At 47.7% G+C, this 19,307-nt stretch overlaps 1 protein-coding gene across 1 annotated transcript; it reads left to right on the forward strand.

Moving 5' to 3' along the window:
* Positions 1–7: 7 nt before the first annotated feature.
* PRPF8 (pre-mRNA processing factor 8) lies at positions 8–19,307 on the forward strand (the record flags this gene model as incomplete). Its single annotated transcript, XM_009697073.1, has 41 exons — positions 8–168; positions 863–1,027; positions 1,126–1,344; positions 1,946–2,158; positions 2,437–2,562; positions 2,640–2,745; positions 3,252–3,442; positions 3,629–3,748; positions 3,827–4,016; positions 4,199–4,318; positions 4,648–4,782; positions 4,892–5,021; positions 5,407–5,603; positions 5,711–5,917; positions 6,007–6,170; positions 6,525–6,651; positions 6,773–6,965; positions 7,315–7,502; positions 7,714–7,952; positions 8,461–8,607; positions 8,857–9,067; positions 9,420–9,536; positions 9,625–9,872; positions 10,052–10,231; positions 10,724–10,859; positions 11,465–11,634; positions 11,954–12,083; positions 12,262–12,408; positions 12,654–12,814; positions 13,490–13,681; positions 14,292–14,529; positions 14,786–14,914; positions 15,506–15,619; positions 15,763–15,936; positions 16,195–16,388; positions 16,737–16,976; positions 17,071–17,212; positions 17,579–17,719; positions 17,972–18,111; positions 18,268–18,470; positions 19,117–19,307. Coding segments are annotated over 41 exons (6,900 nt in total), but the record flags the coding sequence as incomplete, so codon positions are not given.

Below are 19,307 nucleotides of genomic sequence, written 5' to 3' on the forward strand. Positions count from 1 at the left end.
CCGCAAGTGGCAGCAGCTGCAGGCCAAGCGCTATGCAGAGAAGAGGAAATTTGGCTTCGTGGACGCGCAGAAGGAGGACATGCCCCCCGAGCACGTCCGAAAGATCATCCGTGACCACGGTGACATGACCAATAGGAAGTTCCGTCACGACAAACGTGTCTACCTGGGGTAAGGGAGCCCCCAACTCTGTGACACACCGGGAGCTGAGCTGAGTCCTGCTCTGCTGCCTTGTCAAAGCTCCTCGTTGATCGTGGAAGGGAGAGCGCCTTCTCCGAAGGGCTTTCCATGTCAGTTGTGCATAGCAAGCAGCGTAGTAGCTCAATGAGAATGGGATAATCAGTTGCACTAGGGTAGCAATGCAGAAGAGAATAAGTGGAAGAAGTTGTTGCTTTGAGTTTATGAGAAAAACATTACCCTGGATAACACATCTTAGAAGAAGTCAAGGGAGAGTATGAAGTAGCCAACATACGATTTTTGCAAGGTTAAATAGCATTGTGAGTGCTTCTTTGCTGTTTGGGTTCAGAGAGCTATCTTGTGCACATCATGATCCATTGAACTAACTTACTGTTACCCATAAAAACTCCAGAAACTCATTTGAAATTTTTCAGTTTCATTTGTAACATTCTTAATGTGTAATAATGTCTTGGAAGCCAAACCTGTAGAAAACTTTGGTAGGGCGATGCATGAAGCACAAGGATAGAATAGGAGGTTTGTAGATTTGTCACTGAAGATCCTTATGAACAGGTTGAATGAGCAGTTTTCAGGAGTGAAAGGTGTAGAGGTTAATTGAGCTTGTGGCAGACGGATGGCTATTCTTTTGAGATCTGTTCCAACGCTGATTTTCTTTGATTTCTGACTGTAGTGCTCTGAAGTACATGCCTCATGCTGTTCTGAAGCTCTTGGAGAACATGCCCATGCCCTGGGAGCAAATAAGAGATGTTCCGGTCTTGTACCATATCACAGGCGCCATCTCTTTTGTGAATGAGATTCCTTGGGTCATAGAGCCAGTGTATATTGCTCAGTGGGGGTAAGTGCCTTTTTCCTTCACCCTGGTGGGAACTTGTGAGCAAACACTCATGCATCCACAATAAAAGCGATGTTTAATGGTCTCTGGGTTTCTGCCAGGTCAATGTGGATTATGATGAGGCGAGAGAAGAGGGATAGGCGTCACTTCAAGAGGATGAGATTCCCCCCATTTGATGATGAAGAACCCCCTCTGGATTATGCTGATAACATCCTGGATGTGGAGCCCCTGGAAGCCATTCAGCTTGAGTTGGATCCAGAGGAGGATGCCCCTGTGCTGGACTGGTTCTATGACCATCAGCCACTGAAAGACAACAGGAAGTAAGTGCCTCTCTGGTAGCACAGTTCACTGGGAGAGAGGAAAAACAAAGGCACTACATAAACACCCTGTAGATAGCAGTGTATAACCCTTGGTTGTGTTATGCTGGGCTACATCTGATGTTGGTGGGGAGAGAAAAACCTTCCCAGGATGGAAGGGAGAACCTGATTGTTGTAAAGCTATACCTCTTGTCCTCAGCATCCAGCGAAGGCAAGCAAGGCCTCTCTGTCCAGGAGGGCTACTGGCCAATTAAATGCTAAAACTCTGATGTTCCTTACCATGCCATAAATATGACAACCTGGATTGTCTAGTTGGAATTTGAATTGATATTTGCCAAGAGTGGGCATTTGTTGTGTACCAGTTTGGATATAGAGGAAGAGAAGAACTGAAGCAGTTGGTATTTTCTGGGCAGATTTAGTCCGTAGTGGTCTTTAGCAGTCCTGCAGCCTTTCCTTCTGTCTAGAGGGGCCCATGTGTTAGCTGTCCTTGATATTTTCTGCAAATGATGGATGGTGAAAGATGTTTGGTTATTTCTGGTCCTTTGGTAAAGGCTCAGTTGTCTTCTGGCTGTGTACTGAGTGTCTGTGCTTTGTTCTTTTGCAGGTATGTAAACGGTTCAACATACCAGCGCTGGCAGTTCACTCTCCCGATGATGTCCACGCTGTACCGGCTGGCCAATCAACTGCTCACTGACCTTGTGGATGACAACTATTTCTATTTGTTTGACCTGAAAGCATTCTTTACCTCCAAGGCGCTGAATATGGCTATTCCTGGAGGTCCCAAGTTTGAACCTCTTGTTAGAGACATCAATCTTCAGTAAGTGTTGAGTTTAGGAGGAAAGATAAGTGGTTATCTTTGAAAGGGCTGGGAGGGTTAATCTGTTATCAAGTGTATTGGCTTGGGTGAGCTATTCCTGGGTGTTCGCTCTCTGTAGCGTTAAGTCTGTGATGTGCTTGCTGCTTTGGACACTGAATGGTTGTTAGTGTGAAGAGACGGTTAAAGGGAAAGCACTGATATCGTGTCTTCAGTCAAAAATGTTTGCCGTTCTGTCCCCCCGAATGCTCGTGTAACAATTTGTTTTTGTCTTACTTGAGGGATGAAGATTGGAATGAATTTAATGACATCAACAAAATTATCATCAGGCAACCGATCAGGACAGAGTACAAAATTGCTTTCCCATACCTGTACAATAATCTACCACACCATGTCCACCTGACCTGGTAAGTGCAGCAGCCTCAAGAGCAAGGAGAGGAGGGGAAAGCTGTCAGGATGCTCTAATGCGTATTTTGTGTTGTAGGTATCATACTCCAAATGTCGTTTTCATTAAAACAGAAGATCCTGATCTCCCAGCTTTTTACTTTGATCCACTGATCAACCCCATTTCACACAGACATTCTGTCAAGGTGAGTCAATGTCCAAGAGAGCCTGTGGTAAACCCTACTGGGTGGAAGTGATGGGGCTATAGCATCTTGCTTGTAACCTTGCTTCTGATAGCACCACACACGCATAGGTATTTCAGGAGAAAGTACTAGCCCTTTCACAAAAAAACGCGCAGTTGTCATTTTGGTCTTTTTCTACTTCTGGAGTTGCATAAAGCTGTCTCCTTTGGGCTCTGTGAGATAAAGCCTGTTGTCTAATTAACGGTAGTATTTTAGTGTATTGATAGGTTATTTGTTTGGTTGCCCTTGGCGTATTCATGGAGCTAACATCTCCCTTGAGTTGCCTCCGTAACATTTAGCTCAGGGTCTAGTAACCAGAGTTTGCCTTGTAGAGTGCTTTTTGCTTCTCTGATACTCAGCACTGTCACATTTCTTCCATGAGAGCAAAGAAATGGTTTTTCTTGGTTAACTCAGAAAATTGAGCTGAAACAACCAGGAAACAGACGTCATGTGGTGGTTCTGCATTTCAGAGTCAGGAACCGTTGCCTGATGATGATGAAGAGTTTGAGTTGCCGGAGTTTGTGGAACCTTTCCTGAAGGATACTCCACTCTACACAGATAACACAGCCAACGGCATTGCCCTCCTGTGGGCCCCACGACCCTTCAACTTGAGGTCTGGGAGGACCCGGAGAGCTCTTGATATCCCACTGGTCAAGAACTGGTAAGTTCTTTGCTGGGGGAAGAAGTGTTCTAGTGATCGTGACATTATTATCTTGTTATGATGAAAATAAAATAAAGATACCCGATGGTGACTGGTTTCTAGAGATTTTAGGAGAGTTTCTGGAGATTTGTTGTTTTCTAAGGAATGTGAGTTACCTGAAAAAATTGAAATACGGTTTATTCCTAGGTATCGTGAGCACTGCCCAGCAGGCCAGCCAGTGAAAGTGCGAGTCTCCTACCAGAAGCTACTGAAATACTATGTTCTGAATGCGCTCAAGCACAGACCTCCCAAGGCCCAGAAGAAGAGGTAAGTGGGGGTCTGTTCAGTGGGAAACTGCTGATCTGTGTAGGGCATTCAGCTGATTATAGTCTCTGCTCTCTCCAGGTACCTGTTCCGCTCCTTCAAGGCTACAAAGTTTTTCCAGTCGACAAAGCTGGACTGGGTGGAAGTAGGCCTGCAGGTGTGTCGCCAGGGCTACAATATGCTGAACTTGCTGATCCACAGAAAGAACCTGAACTACCTTCACTTGGATTACAACTTCAACCTGAAGCCCGTGAAGACCCTCACCACTAAGGTATTGGTCCATGTGCTATTTCACTCAAGAATAAAGTTTACCTGAAGATTGTTAAGTAACTAGTGTGGTAAGACAGGCCTCAGTGCCTCAGCTGTTCAGTTGCTGTACAGACTGACCAAATTAGACCTGTTTTGCTCTTATATAACATTGTTACATAAATTCTGGATTTTTGTCTCTTCCAGGAAAGGAAAAAATCTCGTTTCGGTAATGCTTTCCATCTGTGCCGAGAGGTTCTAAGGCTGACTAAGTTGGTGGTGGACAGCCATGTCCAGTACAGACTTGGAAATGTGGATGCGTTTCAGGTAGGCTCTTTTTTTAAATTTTTTTTTTTTTAAAGGTGAGGAGGGGAAGTTGAGAGGAGGAGCGGAGTATCTGCGCGGGCTTGTATCTGATGCACAAAATGACTGAATGTTGCAGGGTTGCAGAGAAGAGGAGCAACAATGAAAGTGTGCAGCACTGCATGAAAATCTGCTTTTATTGTAGTTTGTAAGATATGATCATTGTATGAGTCAGTGTTAGGAGCTTTGTATGGCCTAATACAGTCTGCCCTGGGCTGTAAAATAAATCTGGCTTCTTGAGGCAGTGTATGTAGTGTTTGTTGTTATCTCTGACTGTGCTCCCTGCGTTTCAGTTGGCAGACGGCTTGCAGTATATCTTTGCCCATGTGGGTCAGCTGACAGGAATGTACCGATACAAGTACAAACTGATGAGGCAGATTCGTATGTGCAAGGACCTGAAGCATCTAATCTACTATAGGTTCAACACAGTAAGTTCCAGTTTTCCATGTGATGGTGACCCCACATAAACTGAGCAATAGGAGAGGGATCCTGGAGTGTCAATAAGTGACCTGCTCTTACCATTTCCTGTTCTTCCAGGGGCCTGTGGGCAAAGGTCCTGGCTGCGGCTTCTGGGCTCCAGGCTGGAGAGTGTGGCTGTTCTTCATGAGAGGCATCACACCACTGCTGGAACGTTGGCTGGGGAATCTGCTGGCCAGGCAGTTTGAAGGTCAGCATGCTGTGTAAAACTTGGATGTGGGAGGAGTGTGTGGTAAATATTAATACTGTTTGCTTGCCAGCTTGAACTCCAGTTTTCCGTTCCAAATGGTGATCTGTATCCATGCTCTATGTCAATCCCAAGAGCTGTTGACCAATTTAGAGCTCTTACGAGACCAGTGCCCCCAGAATAGATTCCAAATGGAAGAGGGATTCACTGCTCCGTAGCACTGTGGGGTCCGTAGCCTCGTAATCATCTACTCCAAACTCATGAGATGTCATCTTGTGGCAGTGTAATTTCTTCAGACATCCTGCACCTCCGTGCACTCTGGTATCAGGAAAAAGGAAGAGCACTGCCCAATAAGGTCAGAATTGCTGAAGTATTTTGCTTTTTCCAGGCCGTCACTCAAAGGGTGTAGCAAAGACTGTTACAAAGCAGCGTGTGGAGTCTCACTTTGACCTGGAGCTGAGGGCAGCCGTTATGCATGACATTCTGGATATGATGCCAGAGGGAATCAAACAGAACAAAGCCAGAACCATCCTGCAGCATCTGAGCGAGGCTTGGCGGTGCTGGAAGGCCAATATCCCCTGGAAGGTGAGTCTCTCGCTTGGCCTTTTGGTTCAATTTTAACATCTCGCAGGTGGAACTGCTCTTGTGAAGGTTCCCACTCCTGCTTCCCTCAAGTTACTGTCCCTCCCCAGGTGCCAGGGCTGCCAACTCCTATTGAGAACATGATCCTGAGGTACGTGAAGGCAAAAGCTGACTGGTGGACAAATACAGCTCACTACAACAGGGAGCGGATCCGTCGGGGTGCCACTGTAGACAAAACCGTCTGCAAGAAGAATCTGGGCCGGCTGACCAGACTCTACTTAAAAGCTGAGCAGGAGCGGCAACATAATTACTTGAAGGTACTTCTGTTCTGCCTGAGGTTGCCCAAATTGGTGCTATTTTTATAGGGAAGCTTTCACTGACTAATGCTGATGGTGTGGTTCTGCAGGATGGGCCTTACATCACTGCAGAAGAAGCAGTTGCTGTGTACACAACCACAGTGCACTGGCTGGAAAGCAGGAGGTTCTCACCCATTCCCTTCCCACCGTTGTCCTACAAGCATGACACCAAGTTGCTCATATTAGCCCTGGAAAGGCTGAAGGAAGCTTACAGGTAAGCAGTGGGAAGTCATTGTGTTCTGCAGGGCCAGGCATCTGCACTGGGAAAGGCTTCTGAAGCTATTTTGTTATGCATTATTGCTGGAATTGAGTATGTTGTAAAATTTACCCTGATGGACTGGCAAAGGCTGTATGTTGTGGTACTGCCAAGGTTGACTGGGGTTTCTTCATGGACTCTGCCACTTGGGGCAAAAACAATGCCGTGCTTCTGAGCGTGGGATGTGGGTTATGAAGAGTTAAGAGATCTTGTCTCCATCTGCTTCGTTGAACAATATCTTTGATCAGCTTAATGCAGTGGCCATTAGTTTGTTCATGCTTAGGTGCATGAGCTGTTCTTTCTTGCTTTCAGTGTGAAATCTCGCCTGAATCAGTCGCAGAGAGAGGAGTTGGGCTTGATTGAACAGGCTTATGATAATCCTCATGAAGCTCTGTCCAGAATCAAGCGACACCTTTTAACTCAGAGAGCCTTCAAGGAGGTAAGTGTCCTGGTGAAAGCCAGCCCGCGCTTAAAGTTACGCTGCATTCAGGAACGAAATCGTGCTGACACTTTGTGTTCTTTGTCAACTCTAAGCCTCACTTTTGCCTCTTCTTTTTTAGGTGGGTATTGAGTTCATGGATCTCTACAGCCACTTAGTTCCTGTTTATGATGTTGAACCCTTGGAGAAAATCACAGATGCTTATCTGGATCAGTACTTGTGGTATGAGGCTGATAAGCGAAGACTCTTCCCTCCATGGATCAAACCTGCTGACACTGAACCTCCTCCACTGTTGGTGTACAAGTGGTGCCAAGGTTAGTGGGGTCTTGTATTCCATGCAAAAGTGAGTTTTCTTATTGGGAACTTGCTTCCTACAAGTCCCCTTAGGAGATGAGTTTTCATATTTGCAACTTGTAGTGAATAGTCATTACAATCAGAGACTATGTTTTGTAGGTTAATATGCATATGTATATACTGGAAGAGGAGAACTTCCATAGCATCTGTGGTTGATTACGTATTTTTGTTCCCATTTCTGGATAGACTGGAAGGACCAGAGCCTGAAAAATCAGGCATTACAGGAAATACATTAACTTTCTGGGCCCAGAAGGGTGCTTCTGTGCTTTGATGTGTCAGATAACACGACAGACTTGTTTGTCTCCTCAGGCATTAATAATCTGCAAGATGTTTGGGAAACGAGTGAAGGTGAATGCAATGTGATGCTGGAATCTCGGTTTGAGAAGATGTACGAGAAGATTGATCTGACGTTGCTCAACAGGCTGTTGCGTCTTATTGTTGATCACAACATTGCTGACTACATGACCGCCAAGAACAACGTGGTGATCAACTACAAGGTGATGATTGCTTTCAGGAACGGGGGTATGTGGACTGTAAAATGGAGAGGTTTTGGATCCTCGAGGGTGGAGGGGACACGAGGCTTCCCAGACAAAGAAGTGATGAGGGAGTAGGAAAAACCCTTCTGGGTCCTGCTAAAGAGCAACTGCCCAGGTAAAAGGTCTCTGATGTATTGTGACGGGTTTTCACAATTCCCCTTCATTTCCTCAGGACATGAATCACACAAACTCCTATGGGATTATTCGTGGGCTGCAGTTTGCTTCCTTCATTGTCCAGTATTACGGGCTTGTGATGGACCTGCTGGTGCTGGGTTTGCACCGTGCCAGTGAAATGGCTGGGCCTCCCCAGATGCCAAATGACTTCCTCAGCTTCCAAGACATTGCCACTGAGGTGGCCCATCCCATTCGCCTCTTCTGCAGATACATTGACCGTATTCACATCTTCTTCAGGTGAGAGCTCTGGGCCCTACTTTTGCCAGAACTTTTGTTCTGGCATCTTGCAGCAGATGCTGCGAAAGTGGGAATTGGTGTGCTCCTTATCCAGGCTTTGCTAAGAAAGATCAGGAATATTTGAATTGACAGACTTCCCAGAACAGCTGGGTGTCCACATGCCTCCTCTTGCTTTTCTGCAGTTTTCTCTGGACCGTTAGAAAAGCAACAGTGTCAAAAGTTCAATTGTTACAGATTTTCCACTGGTAAAATAAGCCTTTTATGGTTTCCCAGCAAGTGGACATAAAATTTTATGTCTGTTCATGTAAAGAAAACCCAAACAGTCATGGGTTGCTCTATACTAATGAAACTGAAGCCCCCTTCAGCAGGAGCATACAGAAGTTGGACGGTTACCTTCAAACATAGTATGGCAAACAGCTATCCGTAAGCAAGTCCTAATCTGTCTGGGCAGACCGGTGTTCTGAGAAGTTGGTCCTGTAGCTGCAGATCCTCTTCTGTGCATTTCCAGGTTTACGGCAGATGAGGCAAGAGACTTGATTCAGCGATATCTGACAGAGCATCCGGATCCCAACAATGAGAACATCGTAGGGTACAACAACAAGAAGTGCTGGCCCCGGGATGCTCGGATGCGCCTCATGAAACATGATGTGAACCTGTAAGTGCTGCAACCTGGATAAAACAAGTGGTTGGAGGGTGGAAAAATTAATTGTAATAAATGAATGTTGGAGACTGATAGGTCGGTGCTTAGGAAGAAAAGTAAGAGGTGAGTGGTCTGCGCTGTAATTCTGACAGTGAGTGATGGGTATGAGAGACTATTGTGCTAGGAAAGCACTGAGAACTTGCCCAGTTTCTATTTCACTTCAGTAACCGACAGCCTGTCACTGTGCACCTCTTGTTTTTTCAGAGGTCGTGCTGTTTTCTGGGATATCAAGAATCGTTTGCCTCGATCAGTCACCACAGTGCAGTGGGAGAATAGCTTCGTGTCCGTTTACAGCAAGGATAACCCCAATTTGCTGTTTAACATGTGTGGGTTTGAGTGCCGCATCTTGCCCAAGTGCCGCACCAGCTATGAGGAGTTCACCCACAAGGATGGTGTCTGGAACCTGCAGAATGAGGTAGGGTGAGGGTTTGACAGGGAGGGGAGAGCAGTTTCTGGGTGGGCGATACCTGGCATCAAAGCAGGGCTTATAACTGCCTGGGAGAGGGCTAACAGCATGTGTTTGCCAGCTGTGTAACTGGGACCACTAGCAGGTAGAGTTAAAACAAACTCTGTATGAAATTTCCTTCCTGGGAGGGATGGGAAATCATTGGCTGGGGATGATTGGGGCCGCGAAGCTGTAGAGTTGCTGTTCAGCCTCTTCTCTCCCGATGTAGCATAAATAAATGCCTGATGGAAAGAGTTTATCTTGCTGTCTGTATTGGAGAGGGGGCTCCCTGGAAGGAACTGATGGGCCTGTGCTCTTGTAGGTCACCAAGGAGCGCACAGCTCAGTGCTTCCTGCGTGTGGATGATGAGTCTATGCAGAGATTTCACAACAGAGTCAGGCAGATCCTCATGGCGTCTGGCTCCACAACCTTCACTAAGGTAAGGTGGGAGGAAGATGTGTGTGACAGAGCTTTCTACAGATGCTTGGAGAACAGGCTGAGAACTGATCCTTTGCTTTCCTTTCTAGATTGTCAATAAATGGAATACAGCTCTGATTGGCTTGATGACATATTTCCGAGAAGCTGTTGTAAATACTCAGGAGTTGCTTGATTTGCTGGTGAAGTGTGAGAATAAAATCCAGACTCGAATCAAAATTGGTCTGAATTCCAAAATGCCCAGCCGTTTTCCGCCGGTGGTGTTTTACACCCCTAAAGAGCTGGGAGGGCTGGGCATGCTCTCCATGGGCCACGTTCTCATCCCGCAGTCTGACCTGAGGTGAGTTGTGCTGCTTTAATGCCTGCATGGGTTCTCTTAGATGCTCTTTCCCATAAAAATAACTGAGAATGCTAAACTATGGTGTGTTACAGAGATACCTTGCCTTTACAGTAGGTCATGGCAGTGTGACCTGTGAAGTCCTGTCTCACCTACCTCACTCTTGTGGCTCTTTGCTCCAGGTGGTCCAAGCAGACAGATGTTGGCATCACTCACTTCCGCTCAGGAATGAGTCATGAGGAGGACCAGCTCATCCCAAATTTGTATCGTTACATTCAGCCATGGGAAAGTGAATTCATTGACTCTCAGAGAGTATGGGCAGAGTATGCCCTTAAGCGACAAGAGGCTATAGCACAGAACAGGTGGGTTTCCATGTGCAGTCAGATTTGTGTGTGTGTCTCTGTGTGAGGACAGGCAGCGGTGTGAAGTCTTGCACTGTCTCAGGGTTCTGGAGACCTTGCTGGCCCTGTGGTACGGGCTGCAGGCTGCTTACAAAGCTACTGTCGTACCTCTGGAGGAGGTGTGGACTGTGCAAACAGAAAGTGCACCCATGGCACGGTTTAAGGGAAGTGATATGGCAAGTGGTGCCAGGAAAAGTTGACATCGGACCCATCTGCAGTTAGTTCTGTGCACTTACAAGGGCAGGCTTTTTCCTTTGGCTGTTTGGCATCAGCATGTTCATAGTGATGGCTGTAGACACTTTGCTGAGCCTCTTCAGTGCTTGGCGTTTTAGAATGTCTCCTGCCAGAGCCCTGAGGTCTGTATTATTTCTGTAATCTCATCACCTGAAATATTCATTAATGCTTTGCTGTAAAATTGAGAGGTAACAAAGTGTGGGGACTTTTTTTCTTCAGGCGTCTGACGCTAGAGGATCTGGAGGACTCATGGGACAGGGGAATTCCTCGTATTAACACCCTTTTCCAGAAGGACCGGCATACCCTAGCTTATGATAAAGGATGGAGAGTCAGGACTGACTTCAAACAGTATCAGGTAATGACTGGGAATTTCTCTGGCTGAGTGTGAGGTTCAAATGCCTGTTCTAGACAATGTCCTTTCACCTTGCATTGTTGCAGGTGCACTTCCTTGTCTCTCTGCTGCAGGAAGAACTTAGAGCCATGTTTTGGGACTGGTAGAGGCTATTCACGACCAAATGCTCCAAAATCTATAGCTAGCCACTTTTGAAATGTTTGGATAGATAGTAGTGTCTTAGAGTACGCCATGCTCAGCACAACTGAGTATGAAGAAATCAGTTCTGGAGCGGGGGAAAAAAAGGTCCCAAACCAAACATTCCAAAATCTTAAGTTTTAATAACAGTGGAAAAATTTATTATTTAAAGTCTCTAATGGTAGCTCTGTAGAAGGCCAGTCCCTGAGAGATAAAAACACCATCTCAGATTCTACCCAGTCTGAATTGAGTAGTAGTACTGACTGAACTTATGTTGTAGATGAGCTGTGTCCTCCAGGACTGAGGGCATGAGGCTTTTTACTTGTTTGCCGACATCATCATCATCATTGTTGCCTTGATTCCTTTAATTAGTGCAGACAAGTTAAATGATCTGAATGTAAAGCTGCTCACTAGCGTGCTATTGTCTCCAGGTCCTGAAACAGAACCCGTTCTGGTGGACACATCAGCGCCATGATGGCAAACTGTGGAACCTGAACAACTATCGCACAGATATGATCCAGGCACTTGGTGGAGTGGAAGGGATCCTGGAGCACACTCTCTTCAAGGGCACTTACTTCCCCACATGGGAGGGTCTCTTCTGGTAAGAGAAACCTTGATGTGGCCTTGTCTTGCAAACTGGAACTCAGTGGTGCACCCGGAGGGGTCCTTGGCTCAAGCTGTCCTGATCCTGCTGAGCCTTTTCCATTTTTCAGTCGTCACTTGAGCATGCTGTATAGTTCAGTTGTGAGGGCACCTGGGATTGGGCTATAGCTGAACTTCAGCATGCAAATCCATGGAAATTTCTTTGCATGAAACAATCTTCCCTGCTCCCAGTGTGTGTGTTCCCTGCCTCTATTATATGTGCCACGTGGCAGTCAGCGGAGAGACATCTTATGCAATTGATTGTCTGCCCTTTCTAGGGAGAAGGCCAGTGGCTTTGAGGAGTCCATGAAGTGGAAGAAGCTGACGAATGCCCAGAGATCGGGTTTGAACCAAATTCCAAACAGAAGATTCACCCTGTGGTGGTCTCCTACCATTAACAGAGCCAACGTAAGTACCTGGAGTTTGTACCTGTAGGAACTTCCACTGAAATAAGAGCAGTTAATCGATCTAATTCTTCAGAACATCTCTTACAGATGAACTAGACCTCCTTAACAGTAGCTGTCCTGTTTTCTAAACTTCATCAGTTGTGCTGTTGTGTGTTCTCACAGCTGCTTTTCCTTTGTAGGTATATGTTGGGTTTCAGGTGCAGCTGGATTTGACAGGCATCTTTATGCATGGCAAGATCCCCACGCTGAAGATTTCTCTCATTCAGATTTTCCGAGCTCACTTGTGGCAAAAGATCCATGAGAGCATTGTAATGGATTTGTGTCAGGTGAGCAGTATGTTAGCTTGGTTTGTTTCTGTGCAATGCGTGCATGCTCCTCGTGTACCAACAGCCTCCTGCTAGCAACAGAGATTGCTCCAGGGATTGTAGCAGGGCTAGCCCTTCTTCAGCAATGTAACAGAGAAGGGGAGGAAATAGGGTTTTCCTGGATGCCTGTTTTAGCTCTGTGTTGAGGATTGGTTCTTTAGCTAGGTTGCTTGAACACAACTCATCTTTGACTGCCTTTTCCCCAGGTGTTTGATCAAGAGCTGGATGCTCTGGAGATTGAGACAGTGCAGAAGGAGACCATCCATCCCAGGAAGTCATACAAGATGAATTCCTCATGTGCAGATATCCTTCTCTTTGCTTCCTATAAGTGGAACGTGTCACGTCCATCATTGCTTGCGGATTCCAAGTGAGTGTTTCCCTTTTCCCTGTCCTTGGTCTTGGTGCAGAGCAGAGCTGCTGATCCTGTCGTCCTGAGCCAAAGCCCATGTGGCTTGGGCATCTAGGGTTGGTTTCCTTTGGGGACACAGGAGGACACAATCATGCCTGGCAAAGCGCGGATAGGTTGAGTGGATGGTTGCTGCACCTCCTAGCACTGCCTTCTGCAAAACATGAAGACCATTTTTGCTCCTGTTCTCTCCTCCAGTTGATCTTTCCCCTGAGCCAGAGCTTAGGAGCTCAGAAGGGTTCTTCAGGAAACCCCACAAAGCTGTGCTGTCTTAGGGCTAGAGTCTGGAATGAATTGGACTCTCTCTGCACCCATGCTGTCTTCAGTTGGACTGAATCCTCACCAGACAATCCCTGAGGGATACGTCCCTTCCGTCATGACTACGCAGTAGAGGAGTAACTGTGTGGCTTTATTTAAACCTGCAGCTGAACCCTGTAGGCTGATGGTTCCTCTTAACAGCTTCTGCTTTCAGCTGCTGTATGAAGAGGGCAGTAGAGTCCCTTTTCAGGATAGTACGCAGACAGTAGCTCACCTCAGTGTTCATGCTTAGTGGCAGTTACTCTCTCTCAGAGACATCCAACAACTGCAGGAGAGTTTTATGCGAGATTAAATTGTCCTGGCTTGCTTTCTTCTCAGAGATGTGATGGACAGCACCACCACTCAGAAGTACTGGATAGATATCCAGTTGCGCTGGGGAGATTACGATTCCCATGATATCGAGCGCTATGCAAGAGCCAAGTTCCTGGACTACACTACAGACAACATGAGTATCTATCCGTCTCCCACTGGTGTGCTCATTGCCATCGATCTGGCCTATAACTTGCACAGGTGAGATCTGCATCTTCTGTATTTTAACCGTAATTGGTAGTTCATGGCTGTGTCCTAGTGTGTCTCCAAACTGGGTTGTATTCTGGGCAGGAGGACAAGGGGAGAAGGCAGAAGCTGGAGATGTGCAGTGAATGGAATAAGGCATCTAGGTGGTCCTTTCATGTTGCCCCATGTGTGCTCATTCAATAATAATGATTCGGTTCTCCCAGCTCACTAATCATTTGTTTTGTTAGGAGATTTCTGTCAGACTCTCCTTGGAGGTAAAGGACAGATTTTGTTTAAAGGGCCCCTACAAGTGGAGACAACTGTTCCTCACTGTAGAGCTAGGAGGAAAATCCCAGCAAGCAGACCTCTGCTCCACTGTGCTTATTAGAGAAGATGCAGCTTTTCTGGGAGTGCAGCATGTGTGTGCTGTGCCTTCCCCCTTAGAGGAGGTATAGGAAAAAGCTGTAGGCAAACAGCCAGCGGCATCACAAGAGAAATCACACAGTAGTATTAAGCAGACAGAAAGGTGCCTGGCTGCTGCATGGAAAGACTTGTGCATAGCTGTTGTCCCTTTGTCTCAGAGCTGATGGTGATAACTAGGTCTTCTGTTTGTTTTCTTCTTCAGTGCTTATGGGAACTGGTTCCCTGGGAGCAAACCTCTGATCCAGCAGGCAATGGCCAAAATTATGAAAGCAAATCCTGCACTGTATGTGTTGAGAGAACGAATCCGCAAGGGGTTGCAGCTGTACTCATCTGAGCCTACAGAACCATACCTTTCCTCCCAGAACTACGGAGAGCTCTTCTCCAACCAGATCATCTGGTTTGTGGATGACACCAATGTGTACAGAGTGACCATTCACAAGGTGAGGCCAGAGGTGTATCTCGGGGGGGGGAAAGGAGAGGGACTGTAAATGTGCTGTGCTTGGGGTGGTTGTGGAGGCATGCATGATGGAAAACGAGGAATCAACATGGACCCAAATTTTTGCAGTCTGTACAGAGCAGCTCTTAAATTTCCTGTACAGTTGCTGCTCAAAGCACACAGTGTGTCAGCTGTTGTGTCAAGGTGGGGATAGGCCACATTTATCTCCCTGTACTTCTCATTTTCGCTTGTTTTCTCAGACTTTTGAAGGAAATTTGACCACGAAACCCATCAATGGAGCCATTTTCATCTTCAATCCCAGGACTGGACAGCTCTTCCTGAAGATCATCCATACATCTGTGTGGGCAGGACAGAAGCGTCTAGGACAGGTAGGGCCTGGCTGCCTGCTGTGCTTTGGGCTGTGAGCTGGGGATGGGCTCTGGCTGTTTGGGACACCCACTGGAGCAAAAGACACCATGAGGGTCTTCATCTTCCTGCCCCTCAACAAGTTTGGAGCTCCAATTTCCAGTGTGTAACCTGTGCTCAGGCTAGTGTTAGCATGGGATGGAAAAGTAAAGGATTGCAGGCATTGGTGTTGCAAGATTTTTGAGGCTGTGATGTGTAAAGAGCTTACATCTTCGAGTACGGCTTGGGAAACAGCGCTGTGCTCACTGTTACAGCAAATCACGTTACACTTGGCTGTACATCCAGTGCAGTGACAAGACTCTCAGGTGGCAAAGCCAGGGAGGCGGTGTAGCCAGCTGTGTTTTCTGAGCCAGTCAGGAGTGTCTGAACTCCAGGAATGGGAACTGCCCTCTCTGATCAGCAAGAAGGAAATGCTGGGCCTTGTCACTGATCTGGAACAAGCCATAAATTCCAGTTGTATTTTTAGAATTTGATTTGACTGTCTGTAATTCCCAACGACATGGAGAGTGCTGTTAGCAGGGAGAGATTTCTCTAACCCTGCGGTCTTTCTGTAGCTGGCCAAGTGGAAGACTGCTGAAGAAGTGGCAGCCTTGATTCGGTCGCTTCCTGTGGAGGAGCAGCCTAAGCAGATCATAGTGACTCGGAAGGGCATGTTGGACCCACTTGAGGTAACAATGCAGATACTGCTCTGTGGGGCCATTGTAAAATCTTTGGGAGATTGCAGAACAGTCCTGCATTCCTGTGAAGGACTTTATCTGGACCAATGTTCTGCAGTAATTGTGAGCTAATTCCTCCTCTTGATAAACTCCAGGTGCACTTGCTGGATTTCCCCAACATTGTGATCAAAGGCTCAGAGTTGCAGCTGCCCTTCCAGGCCTGTCTGAAAGTGGAAAAGTTTGGTGATCTCATCCTGAAGGCTACCGAACCCCAGATGGTTCTATTCAATCTCTATGATGACTGGCTGAAAACCATCTCTTCCTACACGGTAAGCACAGCATGCCTCGTCTGCATTTTGCTTTGCCGCTGATAAATGAGGCAGGAGCTGAGGCTTCAGAGATCTCTCCCAGTTTGTTGCTTGAAAGCACTTGGCTCTGAGTCTGCCTGGAGTTTCCTTCAGATTGATTCCACTGGCCCTTCCCGTGCAATGTCCGTGTGCTCTAACAGAGGAGTGGTGCTGTACTAGGGCCCTGTGTATTTGGTTTTCTTCTTTCTGACTAACTGCATCTTTTTTTTCTTCTCCAAGGCATTCTCTCGTCTGATTCTAATTCTCCGGGCACTACATGTGAATAACGATCGAGCCAAAGTTATTCTGAAACCAGATAAGACAACCATAACGGAGCCTCACCACATCTGGCCAACCCTGACAGATGAGGAGTGGATCAAGGTGGAGGTGCAGCTGAAGGATCTCATCCTTGCTGACTATGGCAAGAAGAACAAGTAAGCCACTGTCCAGCTCCAATAATCCTGTCAGCCTTTCCTTCCTGCTCTAAAGACTGTGTGACCAGAGTGCTCCTTGTGGAGAGGAGAAGACTTTCAAGGGCCTTTGGCAATGAACTTTGATGGGAAACTGGTTATTATTAATTGCTTTCTAGTAAGGCAGATAAAAATGTCTGCACCGAGCCTTTTCTGATCTGCACATCATGTGATTTGGTCCCTTCTCTTGTCTAAAAAGTTGCGGTTTTGTTTTTCATAGCACCCTGAGGGGATGTTCTGAGCTTATGCCTTGGCGAGAAGGGTTCAGAATGTATTTTGAAATGTCTGACTTGGGTGGATTTTCTGTTTCAGTGTGAACGTTGCATCCCTGACACAGTCAGAGATCCGAGACATTATCCTGGGCATGGAGATCTCTGCCCCCTCTCAGCAGAGACAGCAGATTGCAGAAATTGAGAAACAAACCAAGGAGCAGTCACAGCTGACAGCCACGCAGACCCGCACTGTTAACAAACACGGGGATGAAATCATCACCTCTACAACCAGCAACTACGAAACCCAGACCTTCTCCTCCAAGACTGAGTGGCGAGTCAGGTAGGAAAGCAGGCAGGGCTGTTGTGAGGTGGAAAAGGTCAGAGTGCTCAGGAAGGGATCTGTGCACCCTCTAATAATCATCTCCTCTTCACAGAGCAATTTCTGCTGCCAACCTCCACCTGCGAACAAACCACATTTACGTTTCATCAGACGATATAAAGGAAACAGGCTATACGTACATTCTTCCCAAAAATGTGTTGAAGAAATTCATCTGCATCTCAGACCTGCGGGCCCAGGTGAGTGTGCAACCAGTCTGTTACAGTTGTGCTCCATGCTGCCGGGGCACACGCCAGCCCCGGGCACTCAGGAACTAGTGGCGAGGGGCTGGGAACTTGCCGCTGTCCGTGCGAATCCCTCTGTGCTCGAGACAGACGCTGGCAGTATGCCCGAGCACATGAGTTCTAGCCGGGTCCTGATGGCTCCTTGTGACTCAGACTTGGGGGGAAACTCGGCACTGGAGAAAACTGTGGTGGTCTCCTCTGGTCAGAACCTGCCGGCTGAGAGATGCTCTCCTCGGAAGTGAAGGGCAGGGCCCACCCTCTCCCACGCAGTTACACGGAGGTCTCTTCTGGGCTCCTAAAGCAGGTGTCTGTGTTGCCTAGATTGCGGGTTACCTGTATGGAGTGAGCCCTCCCGATAACCCCCAAGTGAAGGAGATCCGGTGCATTGTGATGGTGCCCCAGTGGGGAACACACCAGACTGTGCATCTCCCGGGGCAGCTCCCGCAGCATGAGTATCTCAAGGTGAGTTCAGCTTCCGCTGGCGGTGTGGGTGGAAGAGGGAAGATCGCCGTCTCCGGTAACGGGGACCTGAGGTGGTGGGGCAGCTTCCCTTGGTCTGTTGTAGGTGTGGGACTCAAAGGGCTTGGCCTGAAGCCAGCCTGGTCTGGGATCAGGTGAAAGGGAAGCATTTGGTCCCTGTGTGCTTTTTGCCATGCTTGAAGCGGTCTTGTTTTAAACTTCTTTCATTTCTCTTTAAAACGCTCTTTTTGTTAGGAAATGGAACCTCTGGGGTGGATTCACACGCAACCAAACGAGTCCCCTCAGCTCTCGCCACAGGATGTCACCACCCATGCCAAGGTCATGGCTGACAACCCCTCCTGGGACGGGGAGAAGACCATCATCATCACCTGCAGGTGAGAGGCAGGGAGGCTTCTGTGTGCAGTGCACTGCTTGCGAACGCTTTGAGGTCTCAAACTAAAAATTTGGCAGAAAAGGGGTGTTTGCGCATGTCTGGTTTCCCTCCTTCACCCCAGATGAATCTGACTTGTCCCATCTCTCCTTTCCTTCAGTTTTACGCCAGGCTCCTGCACGCTGACGGCCTACAAGCTGACCCCGAGCGGCTACGAGTGGGGCAGGCAGAACACGGACAAAGGGAACAACCCCAAGGGCTACCTGCCATCCCATTACGAGAGGGTGCAGATGCTCCTGTCGGATCGCTTCCTCGGCTTCTTCATGGTCCCAGCGCAGGGGTCCTGGAACTACAACTTCATGGGTGAGCTGCCTTGGGAAAGGGATGGGAAGGGAGAAAATGGGAATAGCTTGGGGAGGAGAAGGAAACAGCTCCTCAGGGAAGCATTCCTTACCCGTTCTGAAGCTTGACCTTCTTCAGAGCGGCTGGCAGGGATAGCAGCAGTATGGTCTGACCTTTCCTTGATACCAGCACTGGGATGTCAGTTCTCAATGATATTTTTTTTTTTGGTCACAAGAGAGCAAACTCTGATAGAGGGGAGAAATTAGACATCTTGTCTTTCTGGATTGTAGTGTCTGGTCTGTTGCCACTGAATAATTAATCCCTGTCAGGCAGAAGAGATGGTAATGGAGAATGCAGGAGAAAAGCTGTGCCCGGTGAGGGCGTAACAGGAGGTCCTGGTAGGACAAACCACAGAGCCAGCTGCCGAAGGGGTCAGGAGACGAGGAGAGCGGCAGACGAAACACTTGACCAGCAGAAGACAGCTATGGGGGCATTGCTCTGTAAATCTCTCGGGGGAGGAACCCAAAGGGTGACGATTTTGTGGATTTAGGGTTCCCTCTTCCTGTGTGGTCTGCTTAAAAATTACGTTGTGAGGGTAGAGGGCTTCACTGCTCGGTGGTGGAGGCAGGGAAGGGCTTTCAGGTGGGTGATGGCCTCTCTCTTCCAGGCGTTCGCCACGACCCCAACATGAAGTACGAGCTGCAGCTCGCCAACCCCAAGGAGTTTTACCACGAGGTCCATCGCCCTTCTCACTTCCTCAACTTCGCCCTGCTGCAGGAGGGCGAGGTCTACTCCGCCGACCGGGAGGACCTCTACGCCTAGTCCTGCCCTCGCCCCGACTCTTAGTACTGTTGATAT

Source organism: Cariama cristata, unplaced genomic scaffold (assembly GCF_000690535.1).
Source record: "Cariama cristata isolate BGI_N322 unplaced genomic scaffold, ASM69053v1 scaffold29413, whole genome shotgun sequence".
In the NCBI taxonomy this organism is placed as follows: domain Eukaryota; kingdom Metazoa; phylum Chordata; class Aves; order Cariamiformes; family Cariamidae; genus Cariama; species Cariama cristata.